Source organism: Carassius gibelio, chromosome A18 (genome assembly GCF_023724105.1).
Source record: "Carassius gibelio isolate Cgi1373 ecotype wild population from Czech Republic chromosome A18, carGib1.2-hapl.c, whole genome shotgun sequence".
NCBI classification, from domain to species: domain Eukaryota; kingdom Metazoa; phylum Chordata; class Actinopteri; order Cypriniformes; family Cyprinidae; genus Carassius; species Carassius gibelio.
In genome coordinates this window covers 493,403-514,552 of record NC_068388.1, presented here as the reverse complement: position 1 = coordinate 514,552, position 21,150 = coordinate 493,403, and the positions used below count along the sequence as shown (strand labels likewise).

At 45.4% G+C, this 21,150-nt stretch overlaps 3 protein-coding genes across 11 annotated transcripts in view; 1 reads left to right on the top strand and 2 right to left on the bottom strand.

The window, feature by feature from the left end:
- The first annotated feature begins 406 nt into the window (after positions 1 to 406).
- Positions 407 to 6,389, top strand: LOC127933985 (fibronectin type III and SPRY domain-containing protein 2). Of its 3 annotated transcripts, XM_052531124.1 has the most exons (13): positions 407 to 620; positions 1,067 to 1,215; positions 1,282 to 1,377; positions 1,450 to 1,683; positions 1,783 to 1,805; positions 2,049 to 2,170; positions 2,547 to 2,705; positions 2,833 to 2,967; positions 3,038 to 3,182; positions 5,144 to 5,277; positions 5,343 to 5,475; positions 5,534 to 5,710; positions 6,100 to 6,389. In XM_052531124.1, the coding sequence occupies exons 2-13, from the start codon at positions 1,075 to 1,077 to the stop codon at positions 6,347 to 6,349; spliced, it is 1,749 nt and encodes a 582-aa protein (XP_052387084.1). In that variant the 5' UTR covers positions 407 to 620; positions 1,067 to 1,074; the 3' UTR covers positions 6,350 to 6,389. The 3 variants fall into 3 exon arrangements, with proteins under 3 accessions (XP_052387084.1, XP_052387082.1, XP_052387083.1); XM_052531122.1 differs by having other exon boundaries at positions 499 to 620; positions 1,067 to 1,377; XM_052531123.1 differs by having other exon boundaries at positions 564 to 620; positions 1,074 to 1,377.
- Positions 6,390 to 6,393: 4 nt separating this feature from the next.
- LOC127933986 (KH homology domain-containing protein 4) lies at positions 6,394 to 15,462 on the bottom strand. Of its 6 annotated transcripts, none has more exons than XM_052531125.1 (14): positions 15,304 to 15,462; positions 14,346 to 14,523; positions 14,152 to 14,265; positions 13,999 to 14,072; positions 10,572 to 10,624; positions 9,592 to 9,758; positions 8,767 to 8,975; positions 8,636 to 8,696; positions 8,397 to 8,559; positions 7,512 to 7,687; positions 7,330 to 7,410; positions 7,190 to 7,239; positions 6,870 to 6,949; positions 6,394 to 6,632 (listed from the first exon to the last, which is right to left on the bottom strand). In XM_052531125.1, exons 1-14 carry the CDS (start codon positions 15,318 to 15,320, stop codon positions 6,502 to 6,504), a joined length of 1,554 nt encoding a protein of 517 aa, XP_052387085.1. In that variant the 5' UTR covers positions 15,321 to 15,462; the 3' UTR covers positions 6,394 to 6,501. The 6 variants fall into 6 exon arrangements, with proteins under 6 accessions (XP_052387085.1, XP_052387086.1, XP_052387087.1 ...); XM_052531126.1 differs by having other exon boundaries at positions 8,418 to 8,559; XM_052531127.1 differs by having other exon boundaries at positions 8,439 to 8,559; positions 15,304 to 15,461.
- A 1,337-nt stretch (positions 15,463 to 16,799) lies between these two features.
- The window catches only part of LOC127933984 (high affinity cAMP-specific and IBMX-insensitive 3',5'-cyclic phosphodiesterase 8A), a 19,653-nt gene continuing 15,302 nt past the window's right edge, over positions 16,800 to 21,150 (bottom strand). For both annotated transcript variants that reach the window (XM_052531120.1, XM_052531121.1), the window contains exons 17-22: positions 20,759 to 20,957; positions 20,215 to 20,432; positions 19,642 to 19,774; positions 19,221 to 19,385; positions 17,847 to 17,976; positions 16,800 to 17,706 (exon numbers count right to left, since the gene is read on the bottom strand). In XM_052531120.1, coding sequence (XP_052387080.1) covers positions 17,600 to 17,706; positions 17,847 to 17,976; positions 19,221 to 19,385; positions 19,642 to 19,774; positions 20,215 to 20,432; positions 20,759 to 20,957 — 952 coding nt within the window. In that variant the 3' untranslated portion in view covers positions 16,800 to 17,599. The remainder of the gene's footprint in view (positions 17,707 to 17,846; positions 17,977 to 19,220; positions 19,386 to 19,641; positions 19,775 to 20,214; positions 20,433 to 20,758; positions 20,958 to 21,150) is intronic.

Genomic DNA, 21,150 nt, shown 5'->3' with positions numbered 1-21,150 from the left:
GTTAATGGATATTCAAACTTATATTGCCTTTTAATATTGTTGTTGCTGTCGAGCAGACTTACAATACTAAATCAAAGAATAAGTGTTATCTCATGTCTTATATATAAAGTTTCTTCTTTCTGTAGAGGAGAGATGTGTTGTTCTGCATGGGTGTTTTACAGCGGTGTGTCCAGGGGCAGGGGTCAAAAGGGAGAAATTAAGATGTGGACAGGGCTAAAGGATGACTGTCTGGAAGCATAAGAAAAGCAGATGTGTCAAAACCAATTACAATTTTAGAGAATCAATTTGAAGAATATTATTGAAGCTGGTGTGGGTTTATATGATTTAGATGAAAAATTAACCGGAAATGTGTCTAAATTACAGTGTAAATATAAACAATATATTTAAATGAAACTTTCCATCTGAGTTTATATTTAGATCGTGGCACCGACGGAAGAACCGAGTCCGTTATACTGTAAAATGAAGCGCTACGGTGAGTGTGTTTAGTAAAGCAGTGCTGTTGGTGTCGTGAGGGGCTTCGAGCTGATATTCGATCCGTCGAGCTATATTTATCTGCTCGGAGCTCGATGCGCATGCGCAGAAACACACTCACCGACACCGAGCACACCGACAACCAGCAGGTATTTCACTGCTTTTACTGCTCCGATTACTTTAGTTTGGAACAAAATGCAAGAAAACAAGTCTGCTTAGGTGATTTTATGACTGTGATGTCATGGTTAGTGTGTGTGTGCATGAGTGTGAGAGTGTATGAGAGTACGTGTGTGTGTGTGTGTGTGTGTGTGTGAGAGAGACTTGAGTGTTTGTGACCTGTGGGCAAACTTTCTATTTTTACTATATTCTCGTAGAAAACCTCATCTTACTTTTTCGAAGTTTATATCACGGTTAGTTGTGTCCAAAGTCATTAAAAACTTTTGTTTGTTTTTTCAAATGACCTTTCCAAGCCAGATCTTGTTCTACATACAGCACCAATACAATAATACCACAACATAATAAACAAGACGTAAATAGACATTATGAGTGTACAGACAGTGAACTAGTGAACATGAATGATGTGTTTCTGTGGGAGGTGTCAGTATGGACGTGTTTGAGGTCAGAGGTCGCCTGGACGTGATCGCGGAGGAGCTGGCGAGTGAGGAGGAGGAGGAGGAGGCCACTGATGAAGATGTGTTTGAGCAGGGCTCCTCTGATGTGTCCACACACACGCAGCAGATGAAGGTGAGCACAGATTCACTAACACCTGACCGAGCGTCTGCGGTGTGTGACGCAGCACTGTGCTTCCAGGAGCAGCTGAACAAGCGCAGGAGCAAACTGAGCCAGAAGATCGTGGAGATGGAGAACTTCGCCAGTAACCTGGAGGAGATCTTCATCACTGTGGAGGTTTGGACTCCTGCTTCGTCTCCGCTGGGGATGTCTTTCAGCTGATGATTCACATCACACGTGTGTCTGCAGGAGAACTTCGGCCGGCAGGAGCAGAATCTGGAGCAGCACTATAATGAAGTTCTGCAGACGCTGTCGCAGAGGAACGAGGCACGAGCAGCCGCTCTGGACGAGCAGAAGAACAGCAAGCTGGAGTGTTTGTACGGTCAGCTGCTGCGGTGCGGCCAAACCCTGGACGCCTCCAAAGAGTTGATCGAGAGCGCACAGGAGCTCCACCGCAGACCAGACAAACACGGCTTCCTGCAGGTCAGAGATACGCTTTCAGTCTCATTACAGCTTGGTGAACTCTAACACTGTTCGATCTGACTGAGGAGTGTCTGACCCGCCTCCCTCTCTGATTGACAGGCTGTCATGCCAGTGATGAAGAGGTGAGTAGATGTGTGCTCATCCTCCGTTTGGATGTACAGTGGATGAGCTATAGTCCCCGTACACAGTAAATCAGTGATATAATAACTCATTATACTTCCATTCTGTTATTTAATTGGACACTTTGTCCATCAGTCCTGAGCACTAACCCTAACCCTAGAAGACACGAGGGACAGATGTTAGCGCTCGTACTGATGTGAGGTCCGAGGGAATCTGGGATGTTCTCTAATGTTGTGTCCAATCAGAGTGGAGCAGTTCGCCGGAGAGGAAGTGGATCTGAAGCTGGGAGTGTCTCTGGACTTCCAGGTGCTGACCCCAGATCTGTCCGAGGTCAGACAGATGATGGAGTCCATTAATGTGCTTCCAGGTCAGACTCCTAGTCACAATAAGAAAAATGATGTGACTGCCTCGAGTCATGTGAATTATTATTGAATAAGGGAGGAACTTTATTTTTGCAGTTTTCAGATTTTGGGAATGTAGAGTGTAAATGATGCTCTTGACAGTGTTTAACACTAACTCACATGAAAAGGCTCGTAGTTGTCTGATTATTGAAGCGGAAACACTCTTATGTCTTCATTAATTCAGCTGTTGTTTAATGATTGTGATTCCTGGCCTGCAGCAGAACCAGTGCTAGAGTTATAACGCATTACAACACGTCAGTCCGCATGCAATACACTTTAACCCTTTCAGTCAGCAGGTAGTACAGGTGTATTTGACTCGTGTGTGTGTGTGTGTGTGTGTAGCTCCGTCGGCTCCGGTCATGAATCCTCAGATCGCTAACTCTGCCACAGACACGTCGCTGCACGTGTGCTGGAGTCTGTTCTCGGACGACACCGTGGAGTTTTACGAGCTTTACTGGCGTCTGATCTCTGATGACTGCACCATGGAGACGCCGCAGGAGGGTAAACCATTCACCGCCCAAACCAGTTACACACGAACCGTACTGGTCAGCGCATGTGAAGCAGCTCTGTGCTGAGGTTAGGTCTGAGGTCAGTGTGTGTGTGTGTGTGTGTGTGTGTGTGTGTGCAGTGTCTCAGCTGAAGGTGAAGGAGACACACTGCACCGTGTCCAGTCTGCGTCCGAACGCTCAGTACGAGCTCTGGGTCACAGCCACCAACACCACGGGCATCAGTCCGGCCAGCGAGAGAGCCGTCTACATGACAGGTGTGTGCTGCTCGCTGCAGGACTGCTGTGGTCCACGAGTGTGTAACGCTGTGTGTGTGTGTGTGTGTAGTTCCATCTCCTCCGGTTCTCAAGCCTCGGCAGTGTGTGAGCAGCCTGAACGCGGCGCTGATCCGCTGGGACTCCGGGAACACCGACCCGGTGGAGTCTTACACGCTGGAGTTCGGAGAGACCGGCACAGACGGCTCCGGGACCGAGTCAGTGAGCTACACACACATTACACACACATCAGAACGAGTGGATCTGTCATCACACACTAACCTCACATCACCCTGACCTTCTGCTCACACAGGACACACTTCCACTGACCACATCACAAACCTTCAAACCCTCACAAGAACAGAAATAGTGTGAAATGAAGAAATATTCCAAGTCTCCTGCATCCACAGTTTTTATGATGATAATTTATGCATTGACTGTAATATCAAATCAAAACCCTGATCAGCGCACAAGTATCCAGACATCTAATATGAAGAACCCAAGAAGATACGAGAAACCCTGTAGATGGGACAGTGACACTGATTTGATCTTCTGCACGAGACGTGATGCATGAAGAAGCGACCGTCACTGTTTTCATCGTATCGCGTCTCTCATCTCGTAGTTTTCATGTTACATGACTGGGCTCTGTCTGGAAACACTCGTACACACAGACCACAGACAGACAGCACTAACATCCTGGTGTTGTTCCCGCTGAATGACATCATCATTAATAAAAACTTAAGCGTACTCTTGAAATAAAGTAGCAGTGACTGGGATACATTTTAAATATCAATTCCATTTTTAAAAATCTAATCATGTTTACAGAAAGAAGCCGCTCCAAGCAGATTTAAGATTCGAAGTCCTGGGGCCTGTACCATGAAGCTGGATTAGGTGGATAGCCAGCTATGTTTCAGCTTAGTTTCCGCCAACCCTGGGTTTTAGGTGCTATGAAAGTAGCTCGGCTTTAATCGGTGTTCGTTGCTCCGGGGCAGGTTATGTTCTGGGTTAGAGATCTCAGACTGAAGCTGGACCAATCAGATGTGAGAGAAGTGACACGTCTGACACAGTCACTCCAGTTTATCTTGCTCCAAATTAAAGGTCACTAAAGGTCAGAAGTCTGGCTTTAATGATAATTACTCATTTTATGATTTATAGAATTATTGTGATTCATATTATCATTATTATTATTTAGCTTTTACACACAAGCAATTTTAGTTTAACAGTTATTTTAAATCATTTATTTTAATAAATATTAATGTATACAGATCATGTAATATGAAAAAGCTGTAGTATCAAAAGATTGCACTATTTAAAAAATACAAAATCTGACCTTACATGTTCGAGTCTCTATATATTTTTAAATGTATAAACTAATTTAACAAGTTTTACTTGTCACTGCACTGAAAGAGCAAGATTATTTATTTTATTAGTCCTCCTTCATTTTTCATATGACATTTAAATTTGTCATATTCTTCAATCTCTTAACCTTTAGCAAAACCTTTAACCTTTAGTTTGAATCTCGCTGGGTCTCTCGCGAGAAGTAAATCAAACTTGCTTTGTGTTGCAAGGCTCGTGATTGGCTGTTCGCCAGTGATGTCACACATTCATGTGCACACGCTCCACAAACTCGGGATCAAAGCCTGAATTGACAAAGAAAGTTGATGAACAGCATCATGGTACCAACAAAGCCGGATTGGAGAGATTGGAGAGGTTTGGCTTTGTCAACTCAAAACTAATCCTGTAACTCTGAATTGGTTCAGCTACCATCATGGTACAGGCGCCAGGATGAGCTTCGAAGAACCAAACAATCCAAGATCATCCCAAATCATCAACAATCAAATCCATCTGACAGAGTTAGAGACACAGGAGAAGAACGGGTCCCCGGATATTTGATTAAACCCTGGTTCACACTGAAGTTTATCACCCTAAAGTTACCCACTTAGTTATGAACCAACCACAGTTTATCAGAAATAGTTCGTAGCACAATAACAGTGTAAGAAAAAATAATTTAAACAATAGTACAAACATCAGAGAGACGTGGTCAGGAAGTCTGTCCCGATTCCTTCACTAACCCTAAAGCAGAATAACAGCGAGCACAACTAAACTCCTAAACCTGTATTTATGAGCTGGTTTCGGGCATCCCTCGGTCAGTGAGAATGATCGTTCCCATCTGGTTCAGGTCCATCGTGGCGATCCCGTCCTGCGAGTGTTTGCTGCAGCTGCAGCCGCAGAAGATCTACATCCTCCACGTCAGAGCCGTGAACATCGGCGGCCCGAGCGACCGGAGCGAGCCCGTCCACATCTCCACCACAGGTCCTGACCCTCCTGACCGTCAGGGTGTGTGTGTGTGTGTGTGTGACGTCTGTGTTTGTTTACAGGTACGTTCTTCCACCTGCTGGAAGACACGGCGCACCCGAGTCTGTCTCTGTCAGCCGACGGCCTCACCATGTTCTACCTGGATGAAGATCTTCCCATCAGTCACATGACCTTCAGTGACAACACCTTCAACAGGTGAGCAGCAGCGTGCGCTCCAGTCCTGTGACAGGTGTGTGACGCGTCTCTCTCGCAGGTGTGTGGCGGTTCTGGGCGACCTGGTGCCCGTCCGAGGACAGTATTACTGGGAGGTCGAGGTGGACGAGGACGCAGAGTTTCGTGTGGGCGTGGCGTATGAGGACACACAGCGTAACTCACACCTGGGCGGGAACAACACGTCCTGGTGCATGAGACACATCCTCACACCGTCCAGGTGCGAGACGCAGAAACACAGCTAACCGCTAAAGCACTGAAACTGTATCTCTCTTCAAACGTGGGCAGATGCATTAAAACGTTTAAATATTTGTGGTGTGCAATGCAGTCGCTCTTCCAGAAACACAACAAGGTAAAGTCTGTGATTGGCTCATGATCTGCCTGAACCAGAATCAAGCTCAGATCTTTGCTCGTATCGATGTGACCATCATGACATCTAGTGTTTACAGAGGAGTAGAATAACCAACTGTGATAAACATCAAGCTGAATATTGTACATTAGATGTCAATATGAAAACTAATGTTAATATAAATCACAGCATCAGACGCCTGTGGATCTCACGGTGTAAGAGGAGACGTGTCCAGCTGAACCTGCTCCTCTCTTCCTCAGGCACAAGTACGAGTTCCTGCACAGCGGCTGGACACCGGACATACGCATCACGGTGCAGCCGCTGCGGATCGGTGTGTTCCTGGATTATTCCCGTGGGATCCTGTCCTTCTACAACGCAGCGCTGCGGCAGCATCTCTACACCTTCAGCTGTCACTTCCTGCACTACGTTCAGCCGTGTTTCGCTCTGGATAACCCCGGAGCGCTGACGCTCCGCACCGGAATGACTGCTCCAGCTTACATCACACCGTGACACACGAGCAGATCTAGAGCTGAATAAACCAGACGCAGCAGCGGTGTGTGTTTATCTCTTTATTCCATAGGAACAGTTCACATCAGTCCTGTGTAAAATAAAACAATTAATCAAATAAAAGTGTGTGATGCTGCAGTCCTGCGTTCAGACGCTTAGCTCTTATTCCCGCTGCGCATGCGCTCCTCCTCCTCGTCTGAGGAGTCTCCTCCGTAAGGAACCAGTCCTGAGGAGATGCTGGGATCTTCTGCAGTCTTCCTCTTCTTCATCATCAGCTGCTCTTCATCTGCAGAGATCACACACTTCATCAGCTCCTAACCTCCAGAGTCAGCAAAACAATCATTAGTGTGTGTGTGTGTGTGAGAGACTGAGTGAGAGTGTGTGTGTGGACACCTGTGTGTGTGTGTGTGTGTGTGTATGTGTGTGTCGGAGTGTGTGAGAGAGACTGAGGGAGTGTGTGTGTGTGTGTGTGAGTGTGTGTGTGTGTGTGTGTGTGTGTGTGTGTGTGTGTGTGTGTGGACACCTGTGTGTGTGAGTGTTGTGCTGCAGGTCTCTTCTCTCGGTCTCTTCCTCACTGGAGCTGCTGGGGGTGGCATCAATGTCCTGAACACAAGAACATCACGTCACTCACGCGTTTCTAACTAACCATAACTAACCCATCCTCAACCTTAAACCCAGAGGACTTCACAACACACACGTTAAACCAAAACCCTGCAACATTAGAACACATTCAGATTCTAATACAGCAGAGTATCCATGTTTGATCGCGTGTCAGAGCGAAACACTAACAGGAAATATTAGAGAAATAGAGAGCACATAACTGAACACAGACACAGGACAGACCTGCTGTCATCTGCTGCACTGACATCCTTCTCCAAAACATCTGTGGAGATCTGAGGACACACACACACACACACACACACGTGTCAGGTGAGTCTCATAATGACAGTCCTACAGTCACTCAAACACACACACACACACACCTGTGCTTTCTGTTCCTCTTCTGCATTGTGTTGCTTTGGACTGGAGCCGGCGTCTGCTCCGTCTGACGCTGCATCCTCCCCCTGACACACACACACACACACACACACACACACACACAGGTGTAGCGAGCGTGCTGTGGGCAGTGTTCAGGACAGCTGTACTCTGTGTCAGTGACTCTCACCTGCAGCAGGAAGCTGCTCTGGCTGCACACAGGATACTGCACCGCGCCGCTGCTGGGCTGTGATTGGCTGGAGCTGCTCCAGAAGGCACCGGGGTACGTGGGATAGGAGCTCGGGTAACCGTACCACGACTGACCGCCATAGCTGTGATTAGCAGAGTATCCGTGTGTGGGGTAAACTGAAGGAGAACACAGCGCATCAGTCCGGCAGCACAAGAGACGAACTCCTGACACACACACACTCACACACACACTCTCTCACACACACACACTAACACACACACACACACACTAACAACACTCGCAGATGGGGAGCTATTTGATTTAGCACATAGGTATTTCTCTCTGTCTATATTATGAAAACTGGTAAAACAAATAAAATATAAAAAGTTGAATTCCTATTAGTAATTCCAGATCATCTTAACCTATGTTCTAATATTCAGGAGGAGCGAGTGTTTGCGTGTGTGTGGTTGCCAGATCAGAACAAGTATATATCTCTACACCAATCTTCTGACAGACGCTCTCGTGAGTGTGTACAGCAGTCCACTGTAACATGTTCAGCTTTTGGACGTTCTTTTAGGAAAGTATGCTTGAATTTAAAATATTAGATATTCACAATATTTTCTAATTTTACATCGTCGTCAAATTTATTCCGAAATTATCGCTAATATTTGCTATATCACCCAGCCCTCCTCAAAACACACTTCAAGAACAAAAACATTTAAAGAGTGTGTTTGTTCCCAGACGTCTCACGTGATCAAACCGCTGGGAGAACATCAGATGTGTGTCGTATACTAGATTGAGTTTAGTCGAAATAAACCGTGTTTCAACATCAGCAGCAAAAAGATGCTCGCTCAAAGCATTGGCTCAAAGCGGGAGAACACACACCTGGAGCAGAGGAACACACACCTGGAGCAGAGGAACACACACCTGGAGCAGAGGAACACACACCTGGAGCAGAGGAACACACACCTGGAGCAGAGGAACACACACCTGGAGCAGGAGCTGCGGAGGGATACGACGACACCATCCTCGAGTGATCCGCCCGCACCTGAACAACAACAGACGATCACACACTACACCAATGCAGGACACACTCTCTCACACACACACACACACACACTGACCGTGTCCAGGAGACTCTCGCACAGCTTCTTGGCCGCGTCCAGTCCTGCAGCGTTCGGGTGGCTGTAGGACACACACACAGGGTCAGAAACAGGCGTGTGGTCACAGAAGCGTGAGAGAGAGCGAGTGTTACCTGATGTACAGGTAGAGCGGCTCGAAGGACTCGCGGCGGGACGCCTGCTCGATGTATCCGGAGCCTCGTCCTCGCAGGAAGACCCGAGCGCCGGTCTCAGACTGGATGTGCTGCAGGTAGGAGCCGGACGGTCCCTCCACACGCTCTCTCACGTTACAGGACGCCTGCGACTGCTCCAGGCCTACAAATATCTTAGTGTGCACAAAACTCTGCAACCAACAAGACGCCACAGTCATTCACTCCGCCTCCAAACACGTCACCAAAGCTGACAGCCTGACGCCTAGCGCTGGGGCTTCTGGGTAATGATCGGGCGGAGCGGCACGCGTGTCATCATCTGAAAGCAGACGCGCTGCAGGGTGAATGTGGTCTAAACTACAGCGGTGTGTGTGTGTGTGTGCAGAACAACACTTTAAATCATCTACAAATAGTGAATCATCAATGACTGCAGGAGCGACGTCACGTTCAGACCTTACTCCGATCATCATCAGATCCTGTCGACTGAACCCTAACCCAACAGAAGGTCATGTTTCTGACCCGTGTGACGCAAACGAGACGCGCAGCAGTTCTCTCATCCTGCTCGAGGACACACACACACACACACACACGTCTGCGAGAGAGCAGCGTCTCAAGGGTTTGTTCAGAATCAGTGTGTGAGGGTCAGACGTGTGTCAGCGGGCGCAGTGAACTCTGACCTCTGTCTGTAGGCAGGAGTGGTTCTGGCTGCTGTTTCTGTAGGAGGTGTGTATCAGCAGAGACCACATGCTCCGAGGCCCCGCCTTCTAAACCTCCACACACACACACACACACACACACACACTCTCTTACCCCGGTGTGCGGCGGGGCCGGTTTGTGTCCGGGGACGGCGGGAGCGCGGGCAGCAGACGGGACGGTCTGACGGTACACCGGGACAGTGGGCATCACCGCGGGCTGCTGCCCCCCCGACGAGCGCAGGACGTCCTCAGAGATGATCTCCTTTATCCTGGCCACTGCCTCTGACACGACAAACACTTCCTGTTCAGTCTCAGGAGTCAGTCAGTGACGTGTGTGTGTGTGTGTGTGTGTGAGAGATGAAGAGCTTGAAGGAGGCTCTGCTTGAACTCGTCTCATGTTGAGTCCTGCTCTGGGAAGCTCTGCTGGTTCAGGTTTAGCGTTTCACCAATAAACATCTGCCTGGTTTGTAAAGTGGGAGCTAACTGTGTCACAGGTGAAACAGACAAATGCTAGGGGCATCCAAATGAGTTATAATCTTTTAAAATAATAATATTTTAGTTAGGAATTCACTATATATGAAATTATAATCAATATTGCATTAAAGATTAATGCCAAATTTATATCATGAAGGTTGTGATTTAATTCAGAGTGTTTTAGATTTAATTCTCTGCTGTTCCTCAAGCGCCACCTGCTGGCACAGAGTGAACGTACCTTTCATTCATTCCTGCTTCTGCTGTTTGCTATGATGCAGCTAATCTCACAAAGCTAACGTGAGACCATTCTGTCTTTACATTCAGTCTCACTTAGATCAAAACATACATACAGGCTAATAAACTGACCAGATTCTTCATGCACTCATATTATCATTCGTTTTTGCTTAAAATACATTAAGTTAAGATCATTGCATCCATAAATTTAAGAACATCTGAAATGAAGAAATTTGGATTTTTTAGATGTTAAAGTTCTCTAATTTAAATATCTAGCTGAGTTTGTCCATTTATTTGTTTTTTGTGCAACTGTCTTACATCATGTCATAAAGCGATGTAGTTTCTGTGTGAATGATCAGTGGAGCAGAGACTGAACTCAACACTTACTGTTGACCTGCTCCTGACGCCGGCCCTGAACATGAAGATACAGCGGTCTCGCCCTGAACACACACACACACACACACACACAGAGCATTAGAGAGCAGACACACACACACACACACACACACAGAACATTAGAGAGCACACACACACACACACACACACAGAACATTAGAGAGCAGACACACACACACACAGAGCATTAGAGAGCAGACACACACACACACACACACACACAGAACATTAGAGAGCAGAGACACACACACACACACACACACACACACACACAGAGCATTAGAGAGCAGACACTAGGGCTGTGCGATATATCGAAAATATCGAAATATCGCAAATTCGCATATCGCGATATGCATATCGTAATGATTTGCGATAGATGATAAAGTAATACAAAGCTATTTATAGTTTTACGACACAGATCATCTGACACGCGGACGTTAGTTGTGTGTGTGCGTGCGCATAGCGCCCGCGTGCTCACTGCTCTGACGTCTGACCATCAACAAGCCAGCACGCAGTGAGTGACGCGCTCATAGCAAACTAATATGATAAAATGAGCCAGCCTGAGACATCCGCAGCTGCTGCCGACGATTTAGTGCCAAAACGAAGAAGCACCTCAAAGATATGGCAGTTTTTTGGATTTAAAAGAGATGACCACATGCAGACTGAAGTTATATGTAAAACATGTAAATCTCGTGTAGCAACGAAAACGGGAAACACTTCAAATCTGTTCAGTCACCTCAAAGCAAAGCACAACGATTTGTATCAGCTATGCTCTGCAGAAAAATCTTCAAGCTCAGGTGAATCAACCCTCGTTCACCAACCCAAGCAACAATCCATATCATCAAGCTTCGAAAGCATAACACCATATCCTGTAAGTTCCCGCCGTCATAGAGAGATAACCGAGGCCATTACACGCTATCTGGCAAAGGATATGGTTCCGATCGCCACAGTCGGGAAACCAGGGTTTTTGCACCTGATGAATACCATCGACAAACGGTACAACATTCCCTCTCGAACCTATTTTTCACGCATTGCTATCCCCCAAATGTACGAGCATACTCGCGACGTGTCATGTTGGAACTGAGAGATGTCGAACATTTTGCGTGTACAACGGACCTCTGGTCCAGTAGGACAACAGAGCCGTACATTAGTTTAACGGTTCACTTTATTGACAAAGCCTTTAAGATGAGAAGTCTGTGCTTACAGACAGCATATTTCCCCAGTGAACACAGTGGGGAAAACATAGCGCTGGGACTGCGAGAGGCTTTGTCTGGCTGGAATTTGAATGAGGCGCGTCTAGTGTGTTTTACCACTGACAACGCAACCAATATGATCAAAGCGGCGGAAATAAATGGTTGGCCCCGACTACAGTGCTTCGGGCACAGACTCCACCTTGCTATTGGTAAGTCTTACTTTTTTATATCAGAATATTTAATTAGTTATCTTAACATATAATAACTTTATTAAACACATCTTATTGTATACTGTCACAGATATTTTAGTGTTGATGATATTTAAATTAATAAAGAATTATACGTTAAATTATAGATGTAAGATTTATTCAAATTAGTGTTTAAAAAATATGAAACCAGAACTTAATTAAAACGATTGAAACTATTTTATTTCTATTTATCCAGAAAATGCAGTCAAATGTGACACACGCATCAGTCGTGCTCTAGGAGTGTGCAAAAAGCTAGTGGGACATTTTTCCCATAGCTGGAAAAAGAAAGAAGCGCTAAAGAAAGCACAGAGAGAGCTTAACCTGCCAGAACATGGTCTGATCACAGAGTGCCCTACACGATGGGGCACTAAGCAACAAATGATGGAAAGGATCCTGGAACAGCAGAGGGCTCTGTCACAAGTTCTCTCTGAAAATCGGAGTACAAGACATCTGGTTCCATCTTGGCAGGACATTGAGGTCCTTGAGTCCGTAAACAAGGCATTGAAGCCACTTCAAGATTTTACAGATGCTTTGTCTGGGGAAGAATACGTGAGCATTTCCTATCTACTTCCAGTTCTTCGTTTACTGAACACACAAACCCTTGCTGCTGACGAGGAAGACACAGAGCTGACATGCTCAATTAAAACCAAAGTGCTGGGCTACATGGAGGCAAAATATGAGGATCCTGCAACCCAAACTCTCTTGAACATTGCCACTTTTTTAGATCCAAGGTTCAAAAAAGACTACATTCCTAAGGAACAACGGGAAGAAATTAGTTTAAGGATAAAATCAGAAATGAAGGTAAGAATATTTTATATAGCAAGAATGATTTGAGCTCATTAATAAAATATGGAGGTACTAATCATTATTTTCCTTTTCTTTTTTTTCTAGGAGGCACAACCTGCTGTTGCCATATCATCATCATCAGTGGGTGCTGCTGTGTCAGGTGCTGAGGCTGAGCCATGTCAAAGTGCCACAGCCACAAGTACAAAGAGGATGAAGAAGTCTTTAGGAAGTCTCTTACAGACCTCAGTCACATCTCCCTCTGAATCCTCTGACCATGCAACCATTGAAGCAGAATTTAACAGCTACATTCTGATCCCCAAAATCCACAGTGAGCAGGACCCTTTGGCATGGTGGGGAATTCACAAGGTAAATTTCCCCCACTTAAGCAAGCTGGCGGAAAAATATCTTTGTGTGCCTGCCACTAGCACACCATCTGAAAGACTTTTCAGCACATCAGGCAATGTAGTTACATGTCAGCGTGCATCCCTGAAACCAAACAAAGTGGACATGCTGGTTTTCTTGTCCAAAAATCTTTAACAATTTTAGCATGAATGCTAAAATCTGACTTGGCAAAAACAAAACAAAAAGAGAGCAAAGAAGTAACTCCACTGTTTCTCAAGTGTTTTTGTTTACTTGAATGTTCATGTTTTCAGGTTGATGTAGGCCTAACTATATAGTGGAGCAAAGTATTAGTGATATTTTTATTTTCTGTTTGTTTACATTTTTAAAATGTAATTTTAACATTTAAATGTAATGTTAAAATGTAATTTGTGTTAATGCAACATAAAAAAAACTGCTGTTGTTCACTTTCAAAAGTTGTAGTGATTTCTTTCCCCTAAATAATTTGAAATTTTGGTTATATAATTTCTCTTAATACAATTTTAATTGATTTTAGAAAAAATAAATATCGTATCGCATATCGAATATCGCATTATTTAGCAAGATATCGCATATCGCATTTTTCTTCAATATCGCACAGCCCTAGCAGACACACACACACACACACACACACAGAACATTAGAGAGCAGACACACACACACACACACACACAGCATTAGAGAGCAGACACACACACAGAGCATTAGAGAGCAGACACACACACACACACAGAACATTAGAGAGCAGACACACACAGAGCATTAGAGAGCAGACACACACACACACACACACACCACTGCACTGATACTCACGCTCCTGCGCTGCTGTCCGTGTCGCTCATGTAAAGGCCTTTAGTGGACACCACTGCGCCGCTCAGCTGCCCGATCTACAGCACAGACAGCAGAGTCAACACGCGTGTGCAGACAGACACGCCGGCATCACGTGTGTGTGTGTGTGTCACAAACCTCGTCCTGAGTTTTGCCTTTGGTCAGCAGATCCCTGCACTCCATCGGCACGTCGTTTATGTCGACTTCAGCCACGATGAGCTCATCAGCGGAGACAGGAAGTGCTGGAGGCGCCTGCAAACACACAAACACACGTGAGCTCACGGAGCGACAGCGGAGCATCATGGGACACACGGCTGCAGGACGGTCAGTACTTTACTGGGCAGCGGCTGCAGTGGTTTCAGTTTGCCTTTGGCCATCAGCATGGCGTTTATTTTGGCCGCCATCGCCGCCGCCATCTCCACGCCCCCCCGCGGAGCTGCAGACGCATCTGTGGGAGAAGAGACGGAGCCGCTGTCTGCTGTGGGACGATCCCATCTGCTGTTCACACACCTGCAGAGAACAGAGCACCGTGAGACAGTCTGACACTCTGTGTGTGTGTGTGTGTGTGTGTGTGTGTGTGGTGATCGTAGGCCGCGGCGGACTCTCGCTCTCGGTCTGTTCTCATCACCACATGTTTCTGTCGGAGGAGAGTATCAACAGAGCTCCAGAGAGAGAGAGAGTCTGTCTTCATGTCCTCCAGTTACACATCAGACCGAAGTACTACACACACACACACACACACACACACACACACAGACACACACGCAGTCTGGTCAGCTATCCTTGTGTGTTCATCCCATAGGTGTAATGGTTTTTATACTGTACAAACTGTATTTTCTATCGCCCTACACCTAACCCTCACAGGAAGCTTTCTGCATTTTTAGATTTTCAAGAAAATTCTGTGTAATTTATTAGCTCGTTTACCCGTGGGGACCTCAATTGTGACACGAGTCCACATTAATTTGTGTGTATTCAGGTTTAAGTCCCCACCAGAGTAGAAAAACAAGTACACACACACACACACACACACACACACACACACACACACACACACACGACTGCTATAAAGTCAGTCTTTGAGAGCTGATGTTCAGCTGAATCTGAGCAGTGTAGTACAGACTTTCACTGATTCTGTTATTTTATCGTGTATTGCTGAGACTCAGACGCGCACGAGCGTTTGCTAAGAAGCTAGCGCTTATTCCGAGTTTTACAGTATAATGTTGACAAAAACGAACAAAATCAAACGGCTGAAGTTTCTCCAGTGAGCGGGGGATCTGAACAAACACTCACGGTGATCCAGACGCCATCACGACGCTGAAGTGCAGCTTTAAACCCAAAGTTTGCTCATCGATTCACAATCTCACAGACACACAGCGTGAGGCCTCGAGCGGAAGTCACGTGACACATCTGTTCTTCTGCCGCTTGAATTGTGTTCAGCGGAGCCCCGCCCCCTCTGGCGCCGCCTACAGGCCTCCCGCGGAACTGAGCGCTGCAGAAACGACCTTCGTGTTTACATCAATGACACACAGTAAGCTGTATTTACATTTCCCTGACATTTTCTGAATTAAATCTGAAACCTTAAGGTTTTAACCTTTTCATGTTTTTATTTGATCTCTATTCAGTTCTAAATCCAACCTTGACTGAGTGAAATTTAGCTCCACAAGCCAAAGGTCAAAGGTCAGCTTCAACTCTGCACTTCCAATCTAAACAATATGAAAACATCCTAGAGAACATCACGCTTTTGCTCCTGCATCTGTACTTCAGTGTGTCCGGTCACGGGATCTTCTCTGTTCTGATGGACGCTTGTGATATCTTGTGATGTAGCTTCAGATGTGTTGTCAGAAACAGATGGGATCAGAAGGAAGATGATCCAGAGCATCTTGTTGTCTTCAGTGCATCTTTATCGTTATGTTTCTGTGTAGATCTGATCATCAGAGCTGATTGTTGGTGATCTGGTTTGATCTAGGATCATCTGCTCGAGAGCGGCTTCATTCATGTAAACAGGATCAGATCGCATCTTTAAACCAGAACTGATCTTTACAATCTGTCTGCGACTTTATTACAAGAGTATCCTACTGAACCAGTGACAATCATTTAAAAAAATTATTTAAAGATTTATAATAATGTTGTGTAGTCCATAATAGCCTTCTATTATATACACAGCCAGTTTTACTCACTGAAAGATTTGTCATAAAATGACTTCATAACTCTACTGGAGTCTTACACACAGATAATGAGGAGTCGTGCAGTTTGAGTGACAGATATTGTGGGCGGGGCTTGATGCAGCAGGAGATGCAGAGAACCTGATCTTGATCTTTAAGAGACTTTCCTTAATGCGGTCACTTAATATAAAATTAAATTAATAGTTCATTACTACATTGAAATAAAAATGTAAAGACTCTACAAATATATATAAATCACAAATCTAAATAGTTGGGAATCATGTAAAAAAAAAAAAACAGTGCACATTTCATTTATCTATTATATAATATTTATGTAGATTTGTTCGCATGGCTCCTTATAAATGTTCAGAAATTAGTCAAGTCTTTCGTCAGGTGTCGGTTTAAATGATATGATGTCATTACGTTGCTGTCCGCCAGCCAATCAGAAGCCTCTGATCCACCTTCCTCAGTTTATTTCTTAACTAAACTTGATTTCTCTAGAAAAGCATCTTCACACTGAAGCTCACACACATCCAGTTCACGGTTCAGCACAAAATCTGTCCTGGATTTCTGCATTATTTAATGATAATCAAGCACAAATTTGATCCGAGTCTCACCTGGACGTTAGTTTTATTATTGTAGTTTCATTTATTATTGTAGTTCTGCTTTACAATAAAAAATAGCTTTTTATTAAATCAAAAAAGGCAGTACAACAAATACTACAATGATGTAGAAATACTTTACAATTTAAATAAACTCCTTTTGACATTACAGATGAGAATTTAAAGAGGAATTTGAAGAAGAGGTCATTCATCATGAAAATAATGTCACAATGCAGAAAAACATAATGGTGCCGAATACAAAATATAATCTCATTTTCTTGTAATGTGGGCTGAAGGTTGACACAGACGGATCTGGACGCTGTAGGAGATCATCACTGACACACACACACACACACACACACACACACACACACACCAGGAGTCCCAGACGCTTCACATCGCTCCAGTGTAAAACTGATCAGCTACAAAAATATTGAGATTTACTTCATACAACGTGAGTGTGTTAGAAACTGCAGCAGTCCGTCGGGGGTCTCTGTAGAAAATAAGGCAGCAGTCTCGTCAGCAGAAACTGTGGAGGAGAGCCGCTCACAGACCAAAATAACCACGTGACGCTTCCTGTCAGAGTCTGCAGAGGTTACATACATCATCACCTTTGGTGTTTAGATCATCTTTCATTCTGAGGGTTTGATTAGTTCATGAGTCTCATCATTAGTTAAAGAAGAAGAAGAAGAAATGGAGCTGGACCAAACAGCGCTCCACAGACGAGTGTGTGTGTCCAGTCGAGCTGATGGCTAGTGTTTCATCACAGTCCGTCGATCACGCTAGCTCCGCTCATCATGTGTGTGTGTGTGTGTGTGTGTGTCACTCCGGCGGCGGACGCAGACTGTGCAGCTTCTTCTCATCCAGACTCTTCCAGTATCTGAAGTTGTTGTCCAGATGCTGCATTAGATTGGGCAGATCAGCAAACGCTGGAAACACACAGAATGCACTTTAAAATAAAAACATTATTATTATTCGATGGGAGGCTTGGTTAAATCAGAGGAGCATCACTTCAGCTCAAACACATCTGACAGTGGAACAGAATCTGGATGAAGGATCTGTTTCTCACCGTCCCAGGCGTCGAACATGTCTGTGATGAAGTAGTCGATGAAGGAGATCTGGGATTTGGGAATGCTGCAGGTGTTTCGATCAAACACGGGCATCACCACCGGCAGACCCTGCTGCTTCTCTTCATCCGTCTGAAGCAGACACACACTCGGTCAGATATTACAGTGTTCTTCAGCCCTTACTATCCTTACTAGGGGTGTCACGATTCTCCAAATCCTCGATTCGATTGCATTTTCGATTCTAAGGTCACGGTTCGATTCGATTCTCGATTTTTACATTTATTCTCTTTAAAGCACAGATTGTCATTTTTCAAACTAGACTTTTATGTAATATAATATCTGACCTTTGTTTGCAATGTACCACATTACACTGTCAAATTTAAAACTTTTATTAACAACATAATGTAACAATAACTTATATCTTTAGTCAATTGAAAACTTAAAATAAACTGCCATCCAGTTTCTCTTTTGTAAGTGCAGTCACAAAAGATGACATTCAAGTTCATAAAACAAACAAAAACAATAAAAAATGACTAAACTAACCTTCAAATATTACGATGTATCTATTTAAAAGATTAAAGATAAAACACTTGTTAAACACTTCACTGTCATTCATTTAGATTTATTTATATATATATATATATATTATGCATGTATGTACAGTATGTGTGTGTGTGGTGTGTGTGCATCATTACAGTCTGTAAAATATGTGTATCTCTTATTACAAGACTGCAATCACTAGCAATCAGAAGAATTCCAGTTAATCAAGTATCTACAAAAGATCTACTCTATAAACAATGCATTAAATTACATTAAAGACAAAAATAAATTAAACAAGCAAAAGAAATGATTCCTCGCATGTATCTGGTCCACTGATGAAGTCATGGGTCAAGTCAAGTGAATTATTAATCATTTTCTATCAGGCGTCGAATACTGACTTTAGGAAAAGGGGAATAACCAATGACATTTGAGATAACAACTAAAACAGCAAGCCCCGCCCCACGACTGACAAAAATAAAATTGTTCGCGCGAGCAGAGGTGAGATGATCGAACGCGAGGATGTGGGGAATGAGCGCGAGAGTTTGAAATGAGCTCGCGGGCTCCCGTTTCTTCGCATCCGATTCAGTTTTCCTCTCGCGGAAGCCATATAGCGCGCGCGCCAGCATCAGTTGAATGCTCGGTTATTTTTGTCATTGATTTGCCGTCATACAACATTGGGGCGTGGCAGCATCGACGATTCCATTTTTTAATTCGAAGTTCGAGACTGACTTAATTTCGATCGATTTCGATTTTAAATCAAAATCGTGACACCCCTAATCCTTACTGAGACTCTCACACACACACACACACACACACACACACACACACACACACACCTGTGCGAAGTACTCCTCTGAGATGCGTCCAGCCCACTCGATGCACAGCTCCAGGGGTCTGCAGGGGTTGGAGATATCAGCACATTTGATCAACATCCGCTTCACCAGGATCCGGTTCTCTGGAGCCGTCAGGATGTTCTGCACTGAGTCCTCATCACTGCTATCCTACACACACACACACACACACACACACACACACACACACACACACACACACAGATAAAGGCGAGATGCCCGTGTGCAGGTAAATGCTCTTTAATGACCCAGAGATTGTTGGTTTATTAATGATGAGGATGTGAATCTTCATGGTGTGTGTGTGTGTGTAGGTGTGTGTGTGTGTGTGGTGTGTAGGTGTGTGTGTGTGTGTGTGTGTGTGTGTGAGATGTGTAGGTGTGTGTGTGTGTGTGTGTGTGTGTCTCACCCCGTTCTCCTCCAGTGCTGCCAGTGGTTTGTTGATGCTGTTGACAAACTTGTTGACGTGTTCGAAGTGTTTGGTCATCTCAGTGGCGAGGACCATGTCTATGACGGCCTGTCGGAGCGTGCGGTACTCGTTCCTGTGAGAGAGAGAGAGAGTGTGTGAGTGTGTGTGTGTGTGTGTGTGAGACCCGTGTCAGATGATCCCATCAGTGAGACCAATCACCCTCAGGAGACACATGAGACCACATCGTACTGAACACACACACACACTCACACACACACTCACACTCACTCGCACACACTCACTCGCACACACTCACTCGCACACTCACACACTCACACACTCACTCGCACACACTCACTCGCACACACTCACTCGCACACACTCACTCGCACACACTCACTCGCACACACACACTCGCACACACACACTCGCACACACACACTCGCACACACTCACTCGCACACACTCACTCATCCTGAACCTGTCAGTCAGACACTGCACTAAATGAAGCAGAGTTCAGATCATCTGCAGTGTCTCTCACGAACACAGGAGCAGGCCGCTGAGGGAACGTACCTCTCCATGTTCTTGAAGATGTTGCACTTGTCGTCTCGTGTGGTGATCTGGAAGGCCAGCGCGGCGTGGTGACTCTCCAGCACGGCCGTGTCGTTGTACAGGACGGCCAGCTCACTTCCTGCGTTACACAGGAAGGAGTTTGTCCGCCCAGGATGATCGACATCATGCACGGCCGCCGCGATCAGAGCCGCCACCTCGTCTATGGGGTCCAGACTTTGCTGAGAAACAGACACAGAGAGAGAGAAGCTGCAGTGACACGGAGCTGTGATCCCTGCGCTAACACCCTCACGACCGCATGCCGTCTTTCATTAGCATATGCTGACCACCACTGCTACTGCTAGTCAAAGCTGTGTGTCAAATAACTGAGTCTGGAGACTACAGCCGAGTCTGTTCTGTGTGGAGTAAGAATAATAAAACTGAACATAAAGAGCAAACACAAAGTGAGGATCAGCCAAACCTGTTCCCAAAGTCCTGAGTGAAGCGGATCATGTGTTTGTGTCCTGATGACACAGTGGTGGAGCTGTGTGTGTGTGTGTGTGTTCACCTTGACGCGCTCCTTGCACAGGAAGTATGCGGTGGCGTGCAGCACGTCTGCGGCGTGTGTGGAGTTGTGGTAGGAGTTGCTGGAGTGATAATTAGCCTCGATGATCTGCAGCCAGGAGCGCAGCGTCGCCTCGGGACAGCTCAGGAACTCACAGACACCGAACCGAGAGAAGATCTTCAGACCCAGATACGATAGAGGCCTGGAAATAAACACGGAGAGGCATGAGGAGCGTCTGCTCACCTGAGCGTCTCACACACACACACACAGAAACTACACGAGTGTGTTTAGATGCAGTAAAGTCAGAAGTGAGCTACATGAGACACCACAAACAAATAAAACAAACCCGTAAACAAAGTACATAACCTTCACATTATCTTGTGTTTTGTGTGGTC

Bases quoted from the DNA above. Each gene is read 5' to 3' on its own strand.
- LOC127933985 (XM_052531122.1), top strand. From the start codon at position 1,075: ATGGACGTGTTTGAGGTCAGAGGTCGCCTGGACGTGATCGCGGAGGAG. The intron at 1,684-1,782 runs GTCAGAGATACG...TCTGATTGACAG, and splicing joins ACAAACACGGCTTCCTGCAG to GCTGTCATGCCAGTGATGAA. The intron at 3,183-5,143 runs GTCAGTGAGCTA...CATCTGGTTCAG, and splicing joins ACAGACGGCTCCGGGACCGA to GTCCATCGTGGCGATCCCGT.
- LOC127933986 (XM_052531125.1), bottom strand. The intron at 14,073-14,151 runs GTTTGTGACACA...TCTGTGCTGTAG, and splicing joins AAGGCAAAACTCAGGACGAG to ATCGGGCAGCTGAGCGGCGC. The intron at 8,560-8,635 runs GTCAGTGTGTGT...GTTGTTGTTCAG, and splicing joins GCGAGAGTCTCCTGGACACG to GTGCGGGCGGATCACTCGAG.